We start from the raw sequence: 22,065 nt of genomic DNA on the forward strand, positions 1-22,065 counted from the left end.
GGTAGTAGAACTATTACACCAAGGGGGAGAATCCTCCTAAAAAGTATTGAGGCTAATAGACTAACTATTATCAGTACAGGTGAACCTACATACTGCCCGTCGGATACAAACATATACTACTTCCTTGATTTCTTTATAACGAAAAATGTATCTCCAAGGTATATGCAAATTTGTTCCTCATTAGACTTGTCGTCGGATCATTCTCCTCTCATCGCAACAATTAATTCAGTGATCATTGGAAACGTACCTCCTACCTCTATCTACAATAAACATACGAACTGGTCTCATTTTCGGAAAATATTCAATACCTCAATGACAGCTTCAGTACCCTTAAAAACGAACGACGATATAGACGCTGCAGTGAATTACTTAACTCACAATCTGGAAAATCCAATTCACAAAAACTACTCTGATTTTTTAAAGAAAAAAATTGCCGAAAAACGAAAGCTTCGAAGAATCTGGCATAATAACAGACTTCCAGACGACAAACGGAGACTAAATAGAGCCACTAGAAATCTTACAAAAATTCTCCAGAAATTTAAAAACGACTGTTTCCAAAAATGCCTAGTAAACTTATCTCCTACAGTAGATACTAATTACTCGCTCTAGAAAGCGGCTAGACGACTCACTCGTCCTCAGCAAGAAATTCCTCCACTTCGCCCCCTACACGGTGGCTGGGCAAGAAGTCCCACGGAGAAAGCGAATTTGTTTGCGTCCCACCTGGTTGAGGTATTTAAACCATCCCCTCCTACATAAACCACCGATGAAACCGAAATACTTGAATACTTACAATCGCCGTTCGAAATGTCTCCTCAAATCGAGCCCTTCTCATCGATAGAAGTTGGAATAACGATAGTTAATTCTCAGTGAGAATTAATTGTAAATGACTTAATAAATTAAACAAAATTTGATTGTATCGAACTGCCGTATGGACCATTCGATAACTGCTATTTGTCTACAAATTTTAAAACCAAATATTTTACTGTAAGTTAATTAGGAGTCGCGATGATTCTTTTTTAAAGGACTGTAGCGGTAATTTTTAACATTGACATTTGAACGAAGTCTGGAAAGACTTAAATTACCTGTTCCCTAATTTTTTAGTTAATCCAATCAGTAGCTTCTCTTGTTAAGATCCCAATGTTCCGGTATGCAAACGGTCAGCGCGCGGCGGGAGCGGAGTGGGGAGAGCCTACCACGCGAACGAGCGCGTGCTGGCCCAAATTGATCTTGCGCGTTTTATCTGGCGGACCCGGAAAAATGTACGTTTTCTGTGCAACAAATTAACGTTGAGCGATGAATTTTTTTTAATTTGGGGTACCTCGACGAGATATTAACAAATATCGTAACCAGTTTGTGAAAAATTAGTATAAACCCGAAATTTTTACTTCCTTGATTTTTCATGTTTTAAATTGACTCATTTTGTTTTTTTTTTGTAAAAGGAGTTTAATTTATGAAACAGACACAAATCTGAAAACTGCATATTTTTCAAATTGAAAGAACAAAACTTGTTTTATACGACTTACATTCGTAAGTCCCATGTATATTTAATACTTAATAATTATAATATTAAGATATATAATCTCTTATAATCAAAGATTTCGAATAAACTGTCGAATAACTTTTGCCAGCACGAATAAACGCGCTGCTATAAAAGCTTACTTGCTGCTTGCATTGTATGCCTATGGACGGTTGTGTCCTGGAACCTTCGGCGCTCGACGTTCGGCAGCGCGTTTATTCGTGCTAGCAAAAGTTATTCGAAGGTTTATTCGAAGTCTTTGATTATAAGAGATTATATACCTTAATATTATAATTATTAAGTGTTAGATATACATGGGACTTACGAATGTAAGTCGTATAAAACAAGTTTTGTTCTTTCAATTTGAAAAATGTGCAGTTTTCAGATTTGTCTCTGTTTCATAAAGATCATCTACGACAATAAACAGAATGAGTCAATTTAAAACATGAAAAATCAAGTAAGTAAAAATTTCGGGTTTATACTAATTTTTCATCGAATGGTCTATACGGCAATTGGATACAGTAAACAATGAAGACGTTATTCAAATTGTTTACGAGAAATAAATATACCTATTTTTGCAGCCATTTTTCGGTGGTTTAATTTTAAAAAGTCATTTCATCTGGAAATTTAGGTGATAGTTGTGCAACTCTCGAACAGTAAAAAACACCCGTGCGGCTTGCTGTCCGAACTGCCAAAGATGGAGGAATTAACTTTTACGAAGACGGTGTTGGGATAAATTAATGGCTTTTTGTAAAAACTAACAAAAATTTAGTGCTGAAATTTGGCACACTTCTTGATCGTAATGGAGGCTATATTTTCCTAAAGTTTTAAAACTGTATGTAGCCTAGCTTCTGAATGTTACCGAACGTAAAAGAGGATAGCATGAGTGAAAGATTGGGAGGTCCAAGGGTCACGGTGAACAAAAAAAAGATATTGATGAAACAATAGTAATGTGTGTAACAATACAACTTTTTATTCATACATGGTATGGTATTCCATATGTACATACATATGTAATTTCATTTGTATGTTTCCAAACAAATTGTAAAAATTACATTGTATATTCTGGGTATTCCACGTACCATTTCAAAACATAGAATACGATATTGTAAGAAAATGCGAGCCTTCGAGCATTCCGATCGGGTGTTAGATTTTCGTCACTGCGAGGCCCAAGAAGGGAAGGCGATAGACATTTGAGGGTGTCATGAATTAGACATTTCCCGGTACTTAGCTGTTTTGCTAATACAACATAGGGCTGTTCATTTTTTCTACGTAGAATTGTCAACGTGAATGAACGTCTAAAATACGTGTCAAATCTGCTGTTTGAAATTATAGGTACCATTAAATAATTATCATTATTTTGTATCCTGAGTTTATATATCTATTAAAAAGCTGAAAATCGAAATCTTGCCACGAGCCTTAGGTATTCCATCGTTTTCTTGATGAGCAGAATTGTAATAGGGGGACATGTGGCAATAGCGTAACAAAACTCTCGATACGGTCCAGCAATTATGCCTTTCGTGTTGCGAGGTTACATGTACCGACTGATTTGTCGTTTTATCGATGCTGATGGTAACACGGCCAAAGTGGCTGGCATATACCATAAACGCTCTTAGCGGTTAATTCTTTAACTACACACGCTTGTATATTCTTGAGTCTGAACGTGTCAAGTCGTAGAATCCAACTTACGCCTTCCAGAAGTGATAAATTTACAAAGATCGCATTTCTACGATAGCGTGATAGTGGTATGTAGAATGGTCTGGTCTGCTTTTGACGAAAAAACCATTAAATCGTGCGATATTTGACAAAATGTGACTTGAGCAATCATCTTGTGTGTTTATATCGGCATCTGTCTCAATCACACACTTTCTAAAATTCTAATTCCTTCAACATATGGTGTTTATTGGTGTTTCTAAGGACCAGATTACCCTGTAGTAAAGTCTACCCGTGAGTGCTATACTCGTGACAACTTCATTCGTGCAATTATCGAGGCAGAAGTTGGATTCTACGAAATCGATTGCTTTCTGGTGCATCACATATACATATACGGTTCTCGTTGATTGTGTGAGCACTTGCACACAGATCACGGCCCACGGAGTCTCTTCCCTTAAAGTACAACCGACACATTTTTACACCTTCAGTCCGAAACAAGATATTTAGGTGTTTGAGTACTCGTGAATCACCCTGTACAGTATACAGAGGCCACTCGTACTTGAAATTATTCGGTTTCTATTTTTTTTCCATGTTCACACGTACCGTAGCTGCCGCCAAGGAGGCCGGAGGTAAGAACACAACACTTATTTTTCTCTTTACATGTTACATCGTTAATCCCACATTTATACATATACAGTCACATTCACGTTTCGTTTGTACACGTAACATTGGCAATTATATATACACGTAATCTACCAAACAGTCACTCTACATAAGCTATAGAGCAATCTTTCTTCTCTTTATCGACTTACACGGTTCGCTTGTATTAACCTCACGCAGAGTACTAATGAATCTTTCGAATTTGTCGTTTAACTATCACCATCCTATAACATGCGCGCCCTCCCCCCCCCCATCCCCGCTTGAGCACATTACTATTTTCTGGATGATGCTTCACTGAATTCGCCTGAATGTGTGATCTGTGCTCCCACCGGTAGCGATATACGGTGTTTAGATGCGCAAACACAACACGTCCCTTCATGTTTCGAGAAATGTGTTCGAATCGCGTATCTTTATATTTCCATTGTATTCAACGCGAAACGTAACTTAATAGAATTTGCAGTATAAATTATTGTACAAATATGCTATATGTATTTCAAAATTTTCATTAATCAACGAATTATTTTCTGTTTGAGTGTCAATGAATTTAAAAGAAGACCGACTAACTTTCGTCAGTACTGGTTAAAAATTAGCGATGGAAACTGTTTTTGCACAACTTGATCTATTAGCTTGTGTGGAAAGATTATACTTCTATTTTGAAGAGAAAGATAAATATCTCATTTCTTTTTTCGAAATTTTTGTTTAAAAAAAATAAAACTATATGTTTCCACGATAGGTGTTGCCTAAATTATATTTAGTATAATATTGGCTTGATTCGTAAATAAGTTCCATCATGGAGACTAAACATGACTAAATAATACTTAAACAGCAACGGTAATAAGAATGGTGATACTGAATATCAATTATTAGCTTTCATTTTAATGCGGAATGTATAATAGATTGATATTAACTTTAAAATGGCTTGGAGTAACATAAATTTGGGAAGAGAAACTGATCTTATTTACGATTCAATCTAATATTAGCATATAGACTGTATTTATCAGAAAAGAAAAATAACTAAAAGTTTCTCACAATAACATGTCGTAATAAAAAAATATGTACTTGATATCTTAAATTAGATGAATTAAGAGAATACTTAGTTTTGGAGGTGTCTTGGCATGTAACATGTTTAGCATTATACCATGTACTATACGTGTAGTACACACATTACCTATGAATCTTTATTCTGTAAAAAATGATTTCGATGAATGGCGATTAAACTTAATTCAAACTGTATGATCTACAGTTCAAATGACTTGTGATATTTCTTGTTAATATATCAAGTTTGAAAAACTGTATTAGTTTTCCACATGATCTAATAGACACGATTGACACGATTCCAAAGTAGTATTGATTCATTTTTATAGATATAAATACGTTTATTTACATTACCAACGATCGTATTCCACGAAAGTGTAGATTTGAAGGTTTTCTATAAACTCTAAGATATATAATATTGATAAAAATGTAAGCTTCTGCCGCTTGAACGCAACACGGACATGTAACTGCTCTGCCACTTTCTGTTTCTTTTTCGTCTTGCCTGGCTGTTTGGTGGTGGCTTTTAGAACATTTTCGGAGGTGTCTCGAAACAGTGACTAACGGGGTTGTGCGTGTGTGCGTGTGGGTGGTAGGACTTGGACATGCTGGCCGCTCAACTCAACGAGCTTGGTGTGTCACAGGGCCCAGAGGCCCCGCCCAGGCCGAACAGACAGCATAAAGGCCCTGCTGTATCGTCCACATCCAATTCCGTTCAGCCTGCAAGCAGCAACGATCAGAACAACAAACAGATGCCGCAGTCTTCCAGTATTCTTGATCAAGTGAGTGTTACAGTCGTTTGTGCACTGTAAAAATTATGACTGGCCAATATGCTGTCCAGCTATAAAAATAGGCTGTGGATGTTTATGCTAATAAAGATTCTTGTAAGGTCAAAGAGAAACATACAGGGAGGGTGTCCCATGTCAGTCAATCCCTTCGAATATCTCCGAAATTATTCATGATACTAGAAAATGTTTCCAACAAAAACTATAATTTGATGTTAATAGTTATTTTGTAGCTCGAGGCGTAGAAAACATGTGAAACTCAACTTTATTTTTTTCAATGAAATCATATATGTTTTAATACACTAGACGATGCGGCTCGTCATTCTCTATAAAAAAAGTACTATGTAAGTTACTTATGTCGGAAAATCATTAATTTAGGAGATATTTTAATGTAAAAATGGCACAGCAGTACTTACGATGTTTACCTTCTTTAAGGTAATGTTCAGTAGTAGGTCCATAGAGGACGTGTGTAATTGTGAAATTAAAATATCTCCTAAATTAATGCCCTAAAACTCCGTCTGTTTATTCCTCAAGTAATAGGGGGAGCGTAATCACGACCAACTGGATAGCAACTAGATGCAGAATTATGATTCACTCCTGACCGTTAAGATTTCCTTATAGGGAAATTCTAATGAAACCCCATCCCATTTTGGTACTATATCAACCCTCTGATTTTAACCCTCCGTGGGCCAGACTACATAGTACAGTCATTTGTAGAGTCATGACGTATTCTATCTGGTAAAGAGTCGGTTGTATCCAGTGAGATGGGGTTTAAGTTCTCTTTTGAATTATCAGTTAACCTTATACAATCCACGAGTTCGGTTGAACTTCTATTTAATAACGATTTAAAACCGCTTTTAGTCCCCGCATTGCCAGTACGTTAATACCGAGCATTTAATTGGTAATATTACACTTAATACTTTACCGCGACAACACTAGACTACACATACTTATACCAAAGACTGAGTGTATAATATTATATTATTTTATTATTAAAATTCATTGGTTTGGTAATCATTATAGTCGTAGTTGACCTTTCCCACACGATACAACTTTACAGCTCGAGTTGTATCTAAATTTATAAAACGAGTTACGAGCTCCTACTGGCTTCCCGACTTCTCATTGGGTTCGTCCACGAAACTTGACCTATCTAGTCTGTACAGATTTTCCACCTTCCTCGCAGCTCCTCAGCTACGCGCTGAGTTCGTCTGCGCAATCTCATCGTGACATAGTTAGTGATTCCCGATTTCGCATCAGTTTCGTCCGCAAGTGACTCCAACCCTAGAGGTTCCCTGATTTCGCATCAGGCTTGTCCTCGCTTTCAATCATTCTAGCGGCTCTGATAAAGTGATAAATCATATTCCTTGGAAAACCTACTTCGCTGGCCTCTCGCGCTGCTCGCGACCCTGGCTTGTAACAAACATATTAAAAATCATCAATCAATGTATTAAAAAAAAAAATAGTGGTTTCGTTAAAAAAATAAAGCTAACCTTTATAAAGGTCCCTTACGCCTCCACTTACAAACAAACTACTGACATCAAATTATATCCACCTGGAAATTACTTAACTTCTGTTCGAAACATTTTCCGATATCATGAATAATTTCGGACACATTCGAGAGAATCGACTGAAATGGGACACCCTGTATGTTAAACTCCCACATAATTCATGGAGCTCAGTATGTGGCAAATAATTAAACCTTTATTTGCTAACTAAATAACAACGTTTATTTAACTAAAACAGTTGAAACATCAAGTTCTCTATACGGCGAAGAACGGCTCGATCAATCTCGCACACACTCTTTGACTTTTTAAATGCTTTTCAATGCTTTTCAATGCTTTCTGCTGTCTTTCTGACGATCTTTAACAAAGTGAAAACCGAGGAGGCCCGAAACGATCCCTCCATCCGCATATTCTACTTCCAAGACTTTAGGTGGGAATATGCCAGGGCTAATGGCAATCTAGAGCGGTTTCCCTAACGTACAACGCATCGCGACGCAACTCGCACAATGCAAGCAGGCAAAATACTGCTGCACGAATATCGCCTTCTCAGGAAACCGCCGTCAAAGGCCCATAAATTTGCCATCGCTTGGACCCACGACGCACAGTGGTACAGAACAATTCATTTTAGAAAAATTCATTTGTTCAAATAATCCTTTAAAAGTTCTGCCTTTCTGTTAATTTTTAGGGTCAACAACTGAATTTTGTTAAAGTCTAATAATATATCGGAATACCGTATAACAAAACACACAATATTGCCATTTAAATCGTTTTTGTATCTCCAATAGTTTCCGAGATATTCAACCAAGCATGCTTCACACCCATAACTTTGAGGTCTGTTTTCACTCCTTCAATATGGATGACAGCAGATACAAAAATATATGTGTCAAATATTTTGATGAGAACCACTTTGTAAGAAAATTTCATGAGAATCAGTGATTGTTATTCGGTATAATATTACTTGCTAGACTGATAGAACTTAAAACCAAAATAATTTTGGTTTAGGCGCAAAATGGCGCACTTGGAACTAATCGTAATTCAATAAATTAGAGTTAAAGTAACAATTAAATTAGAAATCAAGTCCGCCAATAGCCGGCATCAATAGTTATTTACCACTAAACCTCATGTCTGCAAAACATTTGGAAATAATCTTTATTTGTCAACAAAATTTCAAATTTTAAAGCTATGTTGAACATGGTGTGCATGTAACGAAATGCATCTAATGTTGATACAAATTTATAAAAAGTTGTCCTCAACTGAAACAATTACTGATTTGTTCCATAAATTATTAGCATTCTCTAATTGTTTAATATCCACAATTTCGTTATCCAGAAGAAAAATTTTTAAAGAAGTCTATTAATTTTCGAAAATGGTGTAAAAGAACTTGTAACTGACAATAACTCCGTCAAAAAAAATTTTGTTTATTTTGTTTATATAAAAAGTATTAGTAAAAAACATTACTTATTAATTTTGTATTCTTTTAATAAATATGGATGTTGAATACATGCTTACCAAGTTTGGTTTTGAATTTACCATTGTTACACTCAAATTAAGCTTCTGAACTCCTAAATCGGCGTTCTGTATTACTGTGCGACGCGTCGATTGCCATTAAAAATGGTGCGGCTGGGACACACTTCAAATGACCTCGTATGACAGTTTCCAGCCGTACCACAAGCCATTAAACGAATACCGGACCCACGCCCCTTTCCCAAGAACTATAACATTGTATATACTCTATTAAGGATTTGATCAGGTACCAAATATACTAAAAATTTCATTGCAAATTACACTGTTCAACAAATTGTAACTTTTTTTCGTTTTTGCAATTGTCAATAAGCGTCTCTGATAGACCTTTACGAGCTAAATACGAATCTGCAAACCGTTTCTTTCCAGCACGTCCAGTTTTCGAAAAAATCAAATTTGAAAAAAATTGCCAATTTTCAACTTTGGAACTGTGTTGTGTTTTTACAGTAATAGTTATTCAGTTTCTTTTTACAGGAATTAATTCTCTGGACTCTTGCGAACAAGATGATATAAATTGTTATTAGATTATAGACATCTAAATATGCTTAAATAATGTTCAAAATGAAAGGCACACGGAAAATGCACCACTTTTCGCTGATGTCCATTAATTTATTTCAAAAACTAAAGGTCTAGCAGAAAATCTAACCATAGGACGCGATAGAGCAGACCTTTCTGTTCAAGAAAGTGTCAAGGAAAGTTACAAAATCTGCATTGTTTTAAATAGGGAAGCGAAATAGTTCAGCAAAACACGCAGCGCCGACAGTGGTGGCCGTACGCGCCTAGCGTTTCCGTTACGCCGAGCAGCAGGCAAGACGACCGCCGTCACTGAGTACCACTGTCGCCGCCGCGTGTTTTGCTGAACCATTTCGCTTCCCTATTTAAAACAAAACAGATTTTGTAACTTTCGTTAATACTTTCCTGAGCAGAAGAGTCTTTTTTTTTTGTAACGGGGAAAACCTTCAAGAAGGTGAATCGCCTCCGCTGGGGCCGGAGACGGCCAATGTGCGGTTTTACCCACTGAAAACCCCCCGGTGATCCTCGGGCGAAGGGCTGGTAGAGGGAACGCTCGGCATGACCACGGCCAGCCCTGCCCATTGCCCTCCCCTATAGGTGTTTAAGGGGTGGGCTCTTCTCTGGAGGGGGGTAACGAATGCCCCTCCCCTCCACCTCCTACCTACAACGCCGAAGGGTTACCTCTCGACGCTGTCTTTTCGTGGACAGACCGCGAAAGGAGGTGATACCCCCAGTACCACCCCCTCGGCCCGGTTGCCTTGCGGGCGACGCGAGGGGTCATCGCGGCTGTGACCCCTATAAATCCCGCTACCCGCAGGGCAAGAGCAGAAAGGTCGGCTCTATCGCGTCGTATGGTTAGATTTTCTCCTAGACCTTTAATTTCTGAAATAAATTAAAGAATATCAGCAAAATGTGGTGCATGTTCGGTGTGCTTTTCACTTTGAGCATTATTTAAACATATTTAGATTAGACTATAATCTAGTAATAATTTATATCACTTTGTTCGCAATTGTCCAGAGAATTAATTCGTGTAAAAAGTAACTTAATAACTATTAATGTAAAAGCACAACACAACTCTAAACTTGAAAATTTGCAATTTTTTTCAAATATTGATTTTTTCAAAAACTGAACGTGCTGGAAAGAAACGGTTTGCAGATTCGTATTTAGCTCATAAAGGTCTATCAGAAATGCTTATTGACAATTTCAAAAAATTTTACGTGTTGAACAGTGTTATTATTAAGCAGGTCTGTAAAAGTTTAAATTTTCATTCGTGCGTGATTCCTTATCTCATCTACGTCTATTTAAATTGTATGCCGACTGTCGGTCGCTGGCCTTTGACGTTCGATGCTCGACGCTCGCCAACGCGTTTTTTCGAGTTGGCTGGCTGGCCAAAGTTGAACCTTACTCGAAATAGGAAGTAAGGAAATAAGGAAACCTTATTCGACGGCTCGAATAAATTCCGTTCGAATAAAAAAATTATCTTTTGCGGTCGAATAAATTTCCTTCGAATAAAAAAATTATGATAGGATCACGACACTCTGTTTTGGTCGCGATCGCGGGTATTTGCACTGAGGTGCCATCTTAGTAAAATGCGAAGGACCACCCAATATTGGGACTAATAACCGAACTATATTTATTTACAGTATGTACAGAAAGAGACTGAGTGCTATTAAATAAATACAACAATGAACCTAACTGTTCACTCAGAGTTCAAACCTAATTATTGGAGCGTTCTAAAATTTGTCTATAGGTGCGACTGTACTGAATGACTGTTTGCTTGCGAATGTCTCTGACTGACTGTGTCAAAAAACTCTCCGGAAAAATGGTTGCTGGGCCCGTGCATCCCTTCCATGCGCCCTTGGCGCGATACTTTTAAGGAGGGGTTGTCGCAACCCTCTGACGATGGGGGTGGACGGTAGTTCGGCAACATCGCGGACTTTCCCGTCGGTTCCACTTTCCTCACGCGGTTCCGAGAAACCGTTAAGTCCCGCGCATAGGTACCGTCCCAAGGTCTGGGGTTTATGACACGTCGATGGTCATGCGGACCCTTCCAAGGTGGGTATCCTGCACAGTTGATTGCCAAATGTCAGGAACACGTTTCCTTCCGAGGGTTTCCAATCAATTTTAAAAATCCTTGACCGTACCATAAACCTGTGTTAGCGACGAGCGCTAACAAATTATCTTTCACTTTCGAATAAATTCATTTCGAATGATTTATTTATCCGTGGAGTTTCGAATAAAGATAAATCCAGTTATTCGACGTTTCGAATAACGGATAAAAATAAATTATCTTTTATTTGAATCGTTATTTAAATAACTTTTTATCTAGATAATACTCATCTCTGGGTAATACTACTCCAAGGAAGCAGACACATTTCTATTGGTGCATCGATGTTCAAGGGAACTATTTTGAGGGAAATCATCTTCATTATTAAAATTATAATGCAAAAAGGTTTTCATAAACAGAATCTCATTGCTTTTAGAACAGGTCGCGTATCTCTGTTGACCAGAGAAGATTTAAATTACAAATGTGTAGAGATTGGCCAGAACGGAAGATGGTAAACTATAATATTAATTGCGGTGTTATTCTTTCAATAACATTGTACAATAAATGAAAAATTTTCTTTGCAGGCCTTGTCCGTTGAAAGTGATAGTGACGACGACCTTGAAGATGCAGGAGGAAATAATGCGAGGAATGATGGTACCCTACTTGCGAGCGATCCACCCAAACCTTTGTGAGTAAAAACCTTTATTTTTTCTAACATTAAAGTGTTAACTGATGAACGAATAACTTGTGTGTTACTCTGGGAAAGAATGCTAAATATTCGGTTGTAGTTCACACTTTCTATGGCATGTGTGCGACATAATGTTTACGTCAAGTGTAAAGCCACGTCCCCATTGCTTCGGCATTTGTCAGACGGCTCAGCCGTTCGATGTGTAGACTCGTGTGTGAACTTGCATTCATGGCTTGAAAAGCCGAACGGCATGCCGATTCGTTTTCTGATGCGTTTCCCGACTGATGTCGGTAAACGTAAAAAGAATTCGTGCCGAATTAGCAATGAGGATGCGTGTTCGACAACACAGGAGGGTCATTCCACGCCAAGTCGATCACTTTTTTTTCTCGATGTCTGGGATTTTGTTCAAAATGACGTATGATGTAGTCCACGTGGAACGTATTACGGGGTGGGGTTTTAGTCATCATTTTCCGAGTTTTGAATTTACTTACGAGATACAGGCCTGTCACTTTGCGACTTTTGCCTATTTTCGTGAAAATGGATTGTATTCATGAATTTATATCTCGGCAACTATTGTATATCGTATTCGGTTGATTCCTTTCTGTTTGACATGAACAGATTATAAGTAATATTCTAAACAATATGTAGAGTCCATTTCTGTAAAAAAGTGAAAATCCACAAAATTACAATTGTCCGTTTGTACTCTGTTACCGTCGAATTATATGCACTAGTTGTGATAATATAAATATGGAATAATTATACTTTTTTTTAAATTGTTGTGGTTATTATTCTTTCGTATACGAATAATAAAAATCCGCATACAGTCCGAGGAATGGATTATGAATTTGTGGACATTGATCATGTACGTATGTATAGTATTTGCATCGGAGAGGGTCTCGAGCTCGACCCAGCGTGACTTTGTGTTAGTAGCCTATTGATGTGAATCAGAAATGACTTCCTCAAAAGAAAAATTAGTTTCTAATTTTCCATGTTATAATATGATTTTTCAATGAAGGGGTTACATATGTTCTCGACGCGGAAAAATTGATCGTCTTTGGGAACTTTTAACTGGAGAGGAGTGAAATAATTGAAAAATGTGATAACTGGATATTACTTCTGGGACCTTTATTTGTAAGCAAAAAATTATTTTGAGACACTTTTGTCATATCTTGCCTCCAATCTCTGTGGCTGCAGCAACCTCCGCACGAAAAAGGGGCTTTTTTGTCAGCAGGATATTTCCATGATAAAATAATACAACAATAACAATTCAGCAACGATCTTATAAAATGGTGTTGTATCAATGGGCCATCGGGTCAAACTTTTGAATTTGTGGAAAATAAGGAAGTTATACCAGTTTGAACGAAGAAGTCAATTTATCGCCTGAAATTTCGATCTTTAAATAGTAAACAAAAATATTAAAAATAAAAAGTTTTTTAAAACGATCCGGCGGTCCTTAGCGAATGTCATTCTATGTAGGTCAACATAAAGTTCATAAAAAAAGGTTGAAAATTGTCGAAGTTATGCTGACAAGTTTGTAAAATATGATTATCAGAAAAACGTGTTTCAAGTTAAAAAAGACGAAAAATGCTAAAAGAAAACATTTTTTTACAATTTACAGTTAATCTACCATTATAGGAGCATGCTATGGACTCTAGGGTTTCTAGACTTTCTAGTATTCGACGTGGTCGGATTTTTCGACCGTGCACGCTCTCACATTTTGACAAATATCTTCTTTAAATATTGAGATATTGCTTTAATTCTTTTTGCCTAATATTCTACACACTATAAATATCTGATTTAAATGAGAACAAAATTCGATGTTTGGAAGGTTGGGAACGTAACCCCTTTAAAAAAATATTATTCAAATAGGCCAACCATTCTAAAGTAAAGGAAAGAAAAAATTAAATCAATATGATAAGTTCTTGAGTTAAAAATGCATAAGTACCTACACCCCAATTTCACGAAAGTAGGCAAAAATTGCAAACTTGTATTTTTTACACAAATGCAATGAAATGCGGATGTACCACAAATATTGAACAAGTCAATCGACTGAACTGTTCGGGAGTACTGTGCGCGCCGACTGGCAAATGTTGCCGCAGATCTGTGCCGCACGGCAAATGCCACAACGATGGGGACGCGGCTTAATAATTATTAAATGGACAAATATGTTTCACGTCTTGTTGTTTGAGTAAAACAGGCGACAGGAAATATTCTCAAGACTTCAATACATATATTAGCTCTTTATAATTGACTATTGTTGTCCCCTCATTTAACCAGTTTTTAAAATACAATAGAGAACTTGAATTTCCGAATGAATTTCTTATGAAATATAAAGGGTAATCCTTGCAGTCATGTAAAATCATATTTTTCATTATACAGAATATCATGTAACTGATAGTACATTCGGGTAGGGGGCGATTGTATGCGAAAAAACAAATCGAAAATATAGAATAGAATGTTTTCGTTGGAGACTTCGCTTTCGAAAAAATCGACTTCAACAATTAATCTGAAATGCGGGTATACGTCATGGTAGTAAGTAAAAACGGAATGCAAAGAACAAACGTGCTAGCTTGGTCGTATTTATGTAGTTGCATGCGTATGTAGCAGAGTTACAAATTCGATTATCTCGAAAATGAAAACTGAAATGAAAAAAATTTATTGTGTATTTTAAATTTATTTTTTTCTCGTAGAATCACTCCCTACTTGGTTGTGCTACCTGTTACATGACTCCCTGTATATTATAAAATATAGAAGGCAGATAAAAAATTAATCTATCAAAAGCCATTTAATATAGAATTATTTTTCCTTGCATAGTCTTAAGATTAAGATAAGATATTTGGATTAATAGATAAGATATTATTATTCTAGTATGTGTCATGGTACATACCTAGTTACTTGATCACGAAAAAATTATAAATGTTTCCGGATCTATTGTATCATTAAGAAAATTTAGTTAAATCAAGTATTTTAGCTGTTTCTAGTTTTATCTTTAAAGAACTAATGAATACAGTTTATTGTTTGCCATGTGATAGTACAGCTTCTGTTGAAAAAAGTCTTTTGAAAGTTTTATGATATTCGAGATGTTTAAAACAGCGAACAATATTTAGCATTCTAAAGGGTTCTCAAGGGAATTATTCGGGAAAGAATAAAATTCTATTTCTGTATTGTAGAGTTCATCTCCTTTGTGATAATTAGTGTACGGAAGTGTCTGCAATAAAATAAAACGTGAAATTTTAATCAAAGGGTATAGCAGGATAAGGTGGTCAAAAGTTCCCTTAGACCGATTTTGACTTGTAATATATCATTCGATAGTGTGTCCAGAAAAAATAGTCTGTGCCACGTTTCAATCCTTTATCTCGATCAGGAGGGTAGTAATAGGGAAAATTCGGATTATCGGTTTTTCCTCTATTATCCCTCTTTAATGACGTGCAAAAATTCTGTAAAAAATCTGATAGATAGTATTTATCGGAGCGCGCGTTGGAGATTTTTTTGCAATTTTTTAATTGAGTATCTTAGTTGTGAAAAATCAAAAATGATGAAAAATATTTTTTTCTTATTGAAGTTTTAGCAGCACCACATTTATTCTTTCACTGTAGCAATATATTATCATGAGTAGTATCTGATAAGCGGTTTTTCGTTGAATTTATAGAATTTGAAATTTGAAGAATTGCAGTTCCGTAGATCTCACCCGACGGTTTTAATGGTAATAAAAATAGTTGAATGCTTGGTCCGTTTGGATCTTTATATTCCTTATGAATCATTTCTTCTAAACGAATTTTTGAACGTTCCTTTTTAATGGCGGTATATTTATCAAAACTAATATGAATGAATGCCGAAAACTCGGGTCGAAGTGGACCCGGGCATCAGTGCCCGAAGGCTAAGAGTAATACATAATATTATGTAAGTTTTTGAAATATATGTTTATATTAACATAGTATGTTCTTTCGAGATTCGCCTAATATGTAGGTACAATCTTTTATACTAATTACACCGTTCAACAAATTTTAACCTTTTTTCGGTTTTCTAACATTCAATAGCCGTTTCTCATAGATTTTTGGGCCCTGAATACGAATTTGCAAACGGTTTTTCGGAATTTGAAGAAAAATGCAAATTTTCAACTTTGAACATTTCCTGTGTTCAAACAGTAGGTAATAGTTATTCGGTTGATTGTTGATGTTGATAATGTAATAACAACATATACCATTTTATTCAGGGGAGTTTGTAGAATAATTTGACGCATCAACAACCGAAAAACTATTACTTACTGTTTGAACAGAGAAAATGTGCAATATTGAAAATTGCATTTTTTTTTTCAAAACTAAATTTCTCGAAAACTGAGGGTGCTGTGGAAAAACCGTTTAAAAATTCGTGTTCAGGGCATAAAAATTTACGAAAAACCGCTATTGAATGTTCGATATCCAGATGGCTGTTGAACAGTGTTATTTTATAAAATATTCCTGACATGTTGTGTGTTTTCTTTTGATCGTTATTTCGGATGATCAGCGTTTCCGATAATAGATATTCACTAGACTGCGGATTTTATGCATTTATAGCCTATAGGGCTCTGCGTAATCCAATAAAGGACAAAACTTACACCAGATACAGTGGGTTTTCTGGTTTATTCTGAGCCCCATAACATACTTAAGAGAGAAAAGAAGTTCCTACATTTGCTCCTGTCTCAATAAATTACTTCATAAAATGTCATTTTGCATAAAAATCCGCAGTCTAAATAGTAATCAAGTAAATTCTCGTGAATTCGAGAAAACTGATACTAATTACTAATCGACGATTTATGTATAATAAATAAACGCGTGATCATTTAATACAATAATCAAAACGAAACGAATACTTTAATTAATCATACTAATGTCATTCCGTTTCATCTTTCATTACGCTTCAACATATCGCTTCGCATCGTCGTCCTCGTCGCATCGCCACGCAACGTACGCAACGCATTCCGTGTCCCTACTGCGTCATCACGTGTCTCTGCATTTCTGTGTCCGTTGCTGCAGACCCGAATTTTCTCCTTTCAGACCATCTACAGATCCGTCGTCGATGTCTTCGCATAACGCCCAGAACTCCCACCATCAAGGTAAGCCGAAAGGTAGGACATATGATTGAAGTCCTTTTATCTTTCAGGGAAATAATAGCATAAGTTTTATTTTATAATCTTTGGTATCTTGTTCCTTTAATTCTTTGCGGTTCAGAGTATTCTAAGCAGTTGTATAAATATTATATGATGTAACTACATTTTAATCCTTACATCGATATACATGCAGAATACCCCCTTATTACGCGGGGAATACGTTCCGTGTTGTACCCCCACGAGCAAACTCGGCTTCCGCTAGGAGAAAATGTCAGATTGTCGAAAGGCCTCTTACCATTTAGTTTTGGGAGTTACTGAAATTTATGCCAAATTAATATTCGCTTTAACATTTATTTCTATACTTGAAATATATTTAGTAAGTGCTGGGAGACTTTACTTCTACGCTGCTTGCCTTTCCCCCGACGGAAGCCGACTTTGCTCGTGAGTGTACAGGGGTTTACTGTATTTATAACATTTGAGAAGTATTGAAATAGCATTACCGAGCGATACAGTTATTCAATTTTAAGCAAATATACCATAAATCGCTAAAGCATGTCTGGACCCCAGAGCCAGATTGTATCAAGTCCACTTTTTAAAAATAATGACAGATTGCATGTTTCTTATTTTAAATTTTTCACTCTTTTCAACGGTGAAAATTATTTCGTTCTAAATCATTTAGTTTTTAATGTAATAGTGAAGAAAATGATATTAAATTCATATCTTGTTCCAGGTCATAATGTAAAGTCCACCACATAGCGGACTTAATATAATGTTCACCATTTCAACAGATCGAGATTTGTCTTAAGTCCATTCAGTAGTTCGATGGTAGCGGTTGTTTCTCGTTGAATTCTTACCGAACAGTTCCAAAGTTACAAGGCTTTTGCACCTTTGATTTGCTTTCCTCTAAAGTTTGAAAATTGTGACTTGATACACTCTGGTTCTGAAGTCCAAATATAGTAATTGCAATGGAATTAAATGTCGAATCCACCTTGACGGAGGACCGCAAAGTTAACCATTCCATCCAGATGTGAAATATTTAAGAATAATACTGGTTTTAACTCTTTGAAGCTCGGTGATATGAAAAATGTCCCACCTTTTTTGTATACCCAACTCTCATGGTCAGGCGTTATTCATACCACCTTTAAATCGTGATATTACTAAAAATAATTGAAATAAAATAATATTTCGACACATTTAATAGAAAAAATGTCTGTGCAACTTGGCATTTCTGTAAAATCCTGTGCTTCAGAGAGTTCAAGCAAAAAAGGAAGCGACAAGCAATCATTGTTTTAGAACACAGACTTCAGAGATATCGATCAATACGCGATCGGAGGCATCTATTGTTATTTGAATGTTTTGCCAGTTTAGGTATATGAATCGTCTGTGCTTAGCACATTCGTAATTTAGCTATCCATAATATAAAATTAAGAAAATTACTAATAGTACAGGTTGACTATCAATCGTACGTCTACGTAGTAGATACTTTGAGATGCGTTTAGCTAGTTGACACAAATGGGTTAAATTTATTTTGTCGATATGGAAGTTACAATACGTGGTAATAGAAATGGCTTGGTTTTCGATGTCTAACGGTGCCTCAGATATTTTTTTAATCCGTTAGACTTATAGTAATTTGAACCCCCTATTTTGGTGTACTATATTATATAAAATATTAAAAGATGTTTTGTATATGTATTGTATATTTCCTAAGATCTGGAGGATGAAATAACAAGGTTAAAAATAATATTGTACTATTGTGGTAGTGGTTTTCTTAGTTGATCGGATGTCAAATATGCATTTCATTATGTGAGGTGACGACAGGCATTTGCCTAATTATTCTTGAGGTGTTCAACTTTATTGAATACAAATCGTACATTGAATATACTCGTCTTGCACATCGTACAAAAAAAGCAACTTAACTTCGAATTTGACTTCGAATTTCACATTTTTTACACCCTGTACTGACATATCTGATTTATCGTAATTTTCTACCCATAGAAAAGCGATTTCTAAGTTATCCATCACTTAAATCGAGGAATGAAAACTCCTTAAATAGGAGTATAATATTTCGAAAACTTTTAACACTTTCAAACTCGTATAAACTTCCAAGAATCCTTCAACATTTCATAAACATTGAAATAATTTGTAATTTCGAGCATGATTTCATTTACGATGTAAAATGTTGAATATTCTTTTTAGGCGGTGCACCAAACCGACCACTACCACCGACTCCCGACGAGGAGGAATCTGATCGTACGCTTGTCATGAAACGGGTAAGTACTGTCTTCGAGAATGTTGTGCAAGTTGACGTCCATATTTCTAGTCTTTTTTTTACATACTACCGTTTCCGTATGTTATGTGAGATCTATCGACATGTATTAATAACTGTATGAATCGATATCTCGATACATTGACAATGTAAATTTCTCTTTAAAAATACAAACGACTGCATCGTACATTTATTCTTTTTACGTATTTATATTTGTATGCTGATTGATATTCAGACATAGGTCAGTAATATTTGTCCAGCCGTGTTCTAATTATTCATCACGAAATTCTCGTTGTGATTGGATCTTGTGTAATTACGAGGCACCTTGGTGCGTTGATTGTTGTACATTTACTGTTACACAACACATTCATGCACAGTTGTACGCAACTGATGAGTACGCGTCGCCATAGGTTATATTGTTCCGGTGGTGACATTCTAACAAGGTGTTAAGAAACGAAAAACGAATATCTAAAAAGCGAAGACTTTATTTAAAGGGTATAAAATATGAAACCAAAAATGTGTAAAGTTATATTGAACTGAGAATATTGTTTAATTATAATTGCAGTACACATTTTGCAGTAATATGAATTTTATGTTGTTAGAATGCAATGCATAAAGAAGAATAATATTTGTTTGTCCCAACGTGGTCGCAGAAATGGCACCTAATGTGCTTGTACTTCTTAATGGTAAAACACGACGATGGCCTATATCCGCTCAGGGCAGCGTGAGGGCCCTCACGCGCCTGCTTCCCCTTTCAATCGTTCTTTTGCGCTTTGTGCTTTCGTAGTGGCAAAGAGGCTCAGACTCTTGTCTCTGTTACTCCATGGTAACGGTGATCGGTGGTGGGGGACAGGTTTTAGCTCCCGGGAACTAACTTTGCCCACCGCTGGTCTATATCTTGTTAATTGAAAACCAGTGCGGTCTTTATTTTTTAAAGAATTCTGTGTGGAACTATTACAGTAATCCCGTGTTGAATGCGATAAACTCGGGTCCGCTTCGTTGCGGTCATCACGACGTGGAAAGGTTTTCAGCACCTTAAGCCAGGTCCACACATGTGCAATGCGCATTACAGAACACTCTTGAAAGGGTCGATTTTAATGGGTGGACGCGCAGTTAACGACATCGTGCAACATCAAGCCGAATACGAGCATTCTGACGCGCATCATAGAAAATATCAGAAGGAATGTCTATTTGTTATCATGACCACCCGAATATTAATTACTGTGTTAAAAAAAGAAAATTATATATTTATGCCGGGCATTACAAGCCTACTTTTCTGTTGTATGTTGCTCGAGTGTCGACGAGATTTCGGCCGCGCGCCGCGTTGCGCGTGTTCGTGCTCGCTGTTGCACGTGCTGGATTTGGCTTTATAATGTAATTGTTTGCTCAAGGACTCGAACCTCGACAGCTTGCCTTTGTAGTATTCCGAACATAGAATATGACAAGCGAGTGAAGAATAGAAAGAGAAAGCTTCTGTTTACACTCAAACAAAGGCTCCAACATTTTTTTATGTTTGTACTTTATCAGAAGCGATAATAAAAGAATATGGATTTTTAACTCCTTCCACATAAGTAAATATGTTCTAAATTATACCGTGATTGGTATCGTTTAAATCGGAATAATCTCACCAATATGTTAATAAAAGTTTCATTAACAAAGAACCAAAAATAAAAAAATTTCATCGTTACATTAGTGTCGTGCCAGTCGATACCCAGCCATGTAATCTTTTCTTGATCTCTCCTCATTCAGTTGTAGGCTCGTGAAAGGGATGCGGCGCCAGGGATAATTTAACTTTAAATCAATATTTCTACTTAAATTTGCAATTTTAAGTTAAATGATAGAGATAATTGAACTTTAAATCAATATTTCTACTTCAATTTGTAATTTCAAGCTGCGCACGGGGCAAAAAATTAAGCGCTTGATAAGTTCCACGGCCCCCTTCCCCAGTGGTGGGGATGACGACGTCGCAGTCATCAAGTCGGTCTCGTGTTGCACTCAACAAGGCATTACTGTACATGTTAAATAAGCATTCCTCAGATCAATAATGTCCTTCACCTCGATTATTATTAACAAAGTCGTCCATTTTTTGTGTGATCAATATTACACGCAAGTATTGTGACCAAAACTGATAAACAATAAGTAATTTATTAATGTAAATACAAATTTATGTATTTTATAGTATTTATTTATGATATTATTACACAATCAACTGCGTTTTTTCTCCCATGAAACGATTTTCAAACCGGGCGGATTTTACTTTATAGAATTCAACCGTAATGTAATTGAATATAATTTAGAATAATCGAATAATGTCGTGTTTATGTTTAGTTTTATTTCTAGAAAACTTTATTCTCTCCCTAATAACTCTACCATAATTAGAATAATGCAATAAAATAAGTAAAAATTCAGTTGGCACTTGGTGTTTCTCTTTGAAACTTTATTGAATAAATATCGGTTAAAGTCTGAAATAAAGTCCACGACTTACTATTTCCTATTCGGAATTCCCTAACCCGTAAAACACTGTAACGTCAACAGAAACACCGATCGACCAATACGAACGGCACGAAAGCAACACCGTTACAATGTCACCACCATTGCAAATGTTACGTATAACTTTAATCATTGCATTGTCATCACAGCTACCACACGTTATATACCGCCGCACGCAATTCCCTTTTCTCGCTTCTGTGTGTTCTTTCACACACACACACACACACACACACACACACACACACACACATTTTCCTCTAATTTTCAGTTAGTACTAGAAACTTTTTGCCAAGACATTTATACACG

General features: G+C 36.3%; 1 protein-coding gene across 1 annotated transcript in view; it reads left to right on the forward strand.

The window, feature by feature from the left end:
* The window catches only part of LOC107193869 (serine/threonine-protein kinase mig-15), a 101,340-nt gene that overhangs the window by 10,979 nt on the left and 68,296 nt on the right, over window positions 1-22,065 (forward strand). Inside the window, exons 8-12 of the mRNA XM_015583401.1 lie at window positions 3,778-3,798; window positions 5,458-5,643; window positions 11,814-11,917; window positions 16,930-17,021; window positions 19,200-19,273. Of these exons, the coding sequence (XP_015438887.1) occupies window positions 3,778-3,798; window positions 5,458-5,643; window positions 11,814-11,917; window positions 16,930-17,021; window positions 19,200-19,273 (477 nt within the window). The remainder of the gene's footprint in view (window positions 1-3,777; window positions 3,799-5,457; window positions 5,644-11,813; window positions 11,918-16,929; window positions 17,022-19,199; window positions 19,274-22,065) is intronic.

The sequence above is a fragment of the Dufourea novaeangliae genome, unplaced genomic scaffold (genome assembly GCF_001272555.1).
Source record: "Dufourea novaeangliae isolate 0120121106 unplaced genomic scaffold, ASM127255v1 scaffold36, whole genome shotgun sequence".
NCBI classification, from domain to species: domain Eukaryota; kingdom Metazoa; phylum Arthropoda; class Insecta; order Hymenoptera; family Halictidae; genus Dufourea; species Dufourea novaeangliae.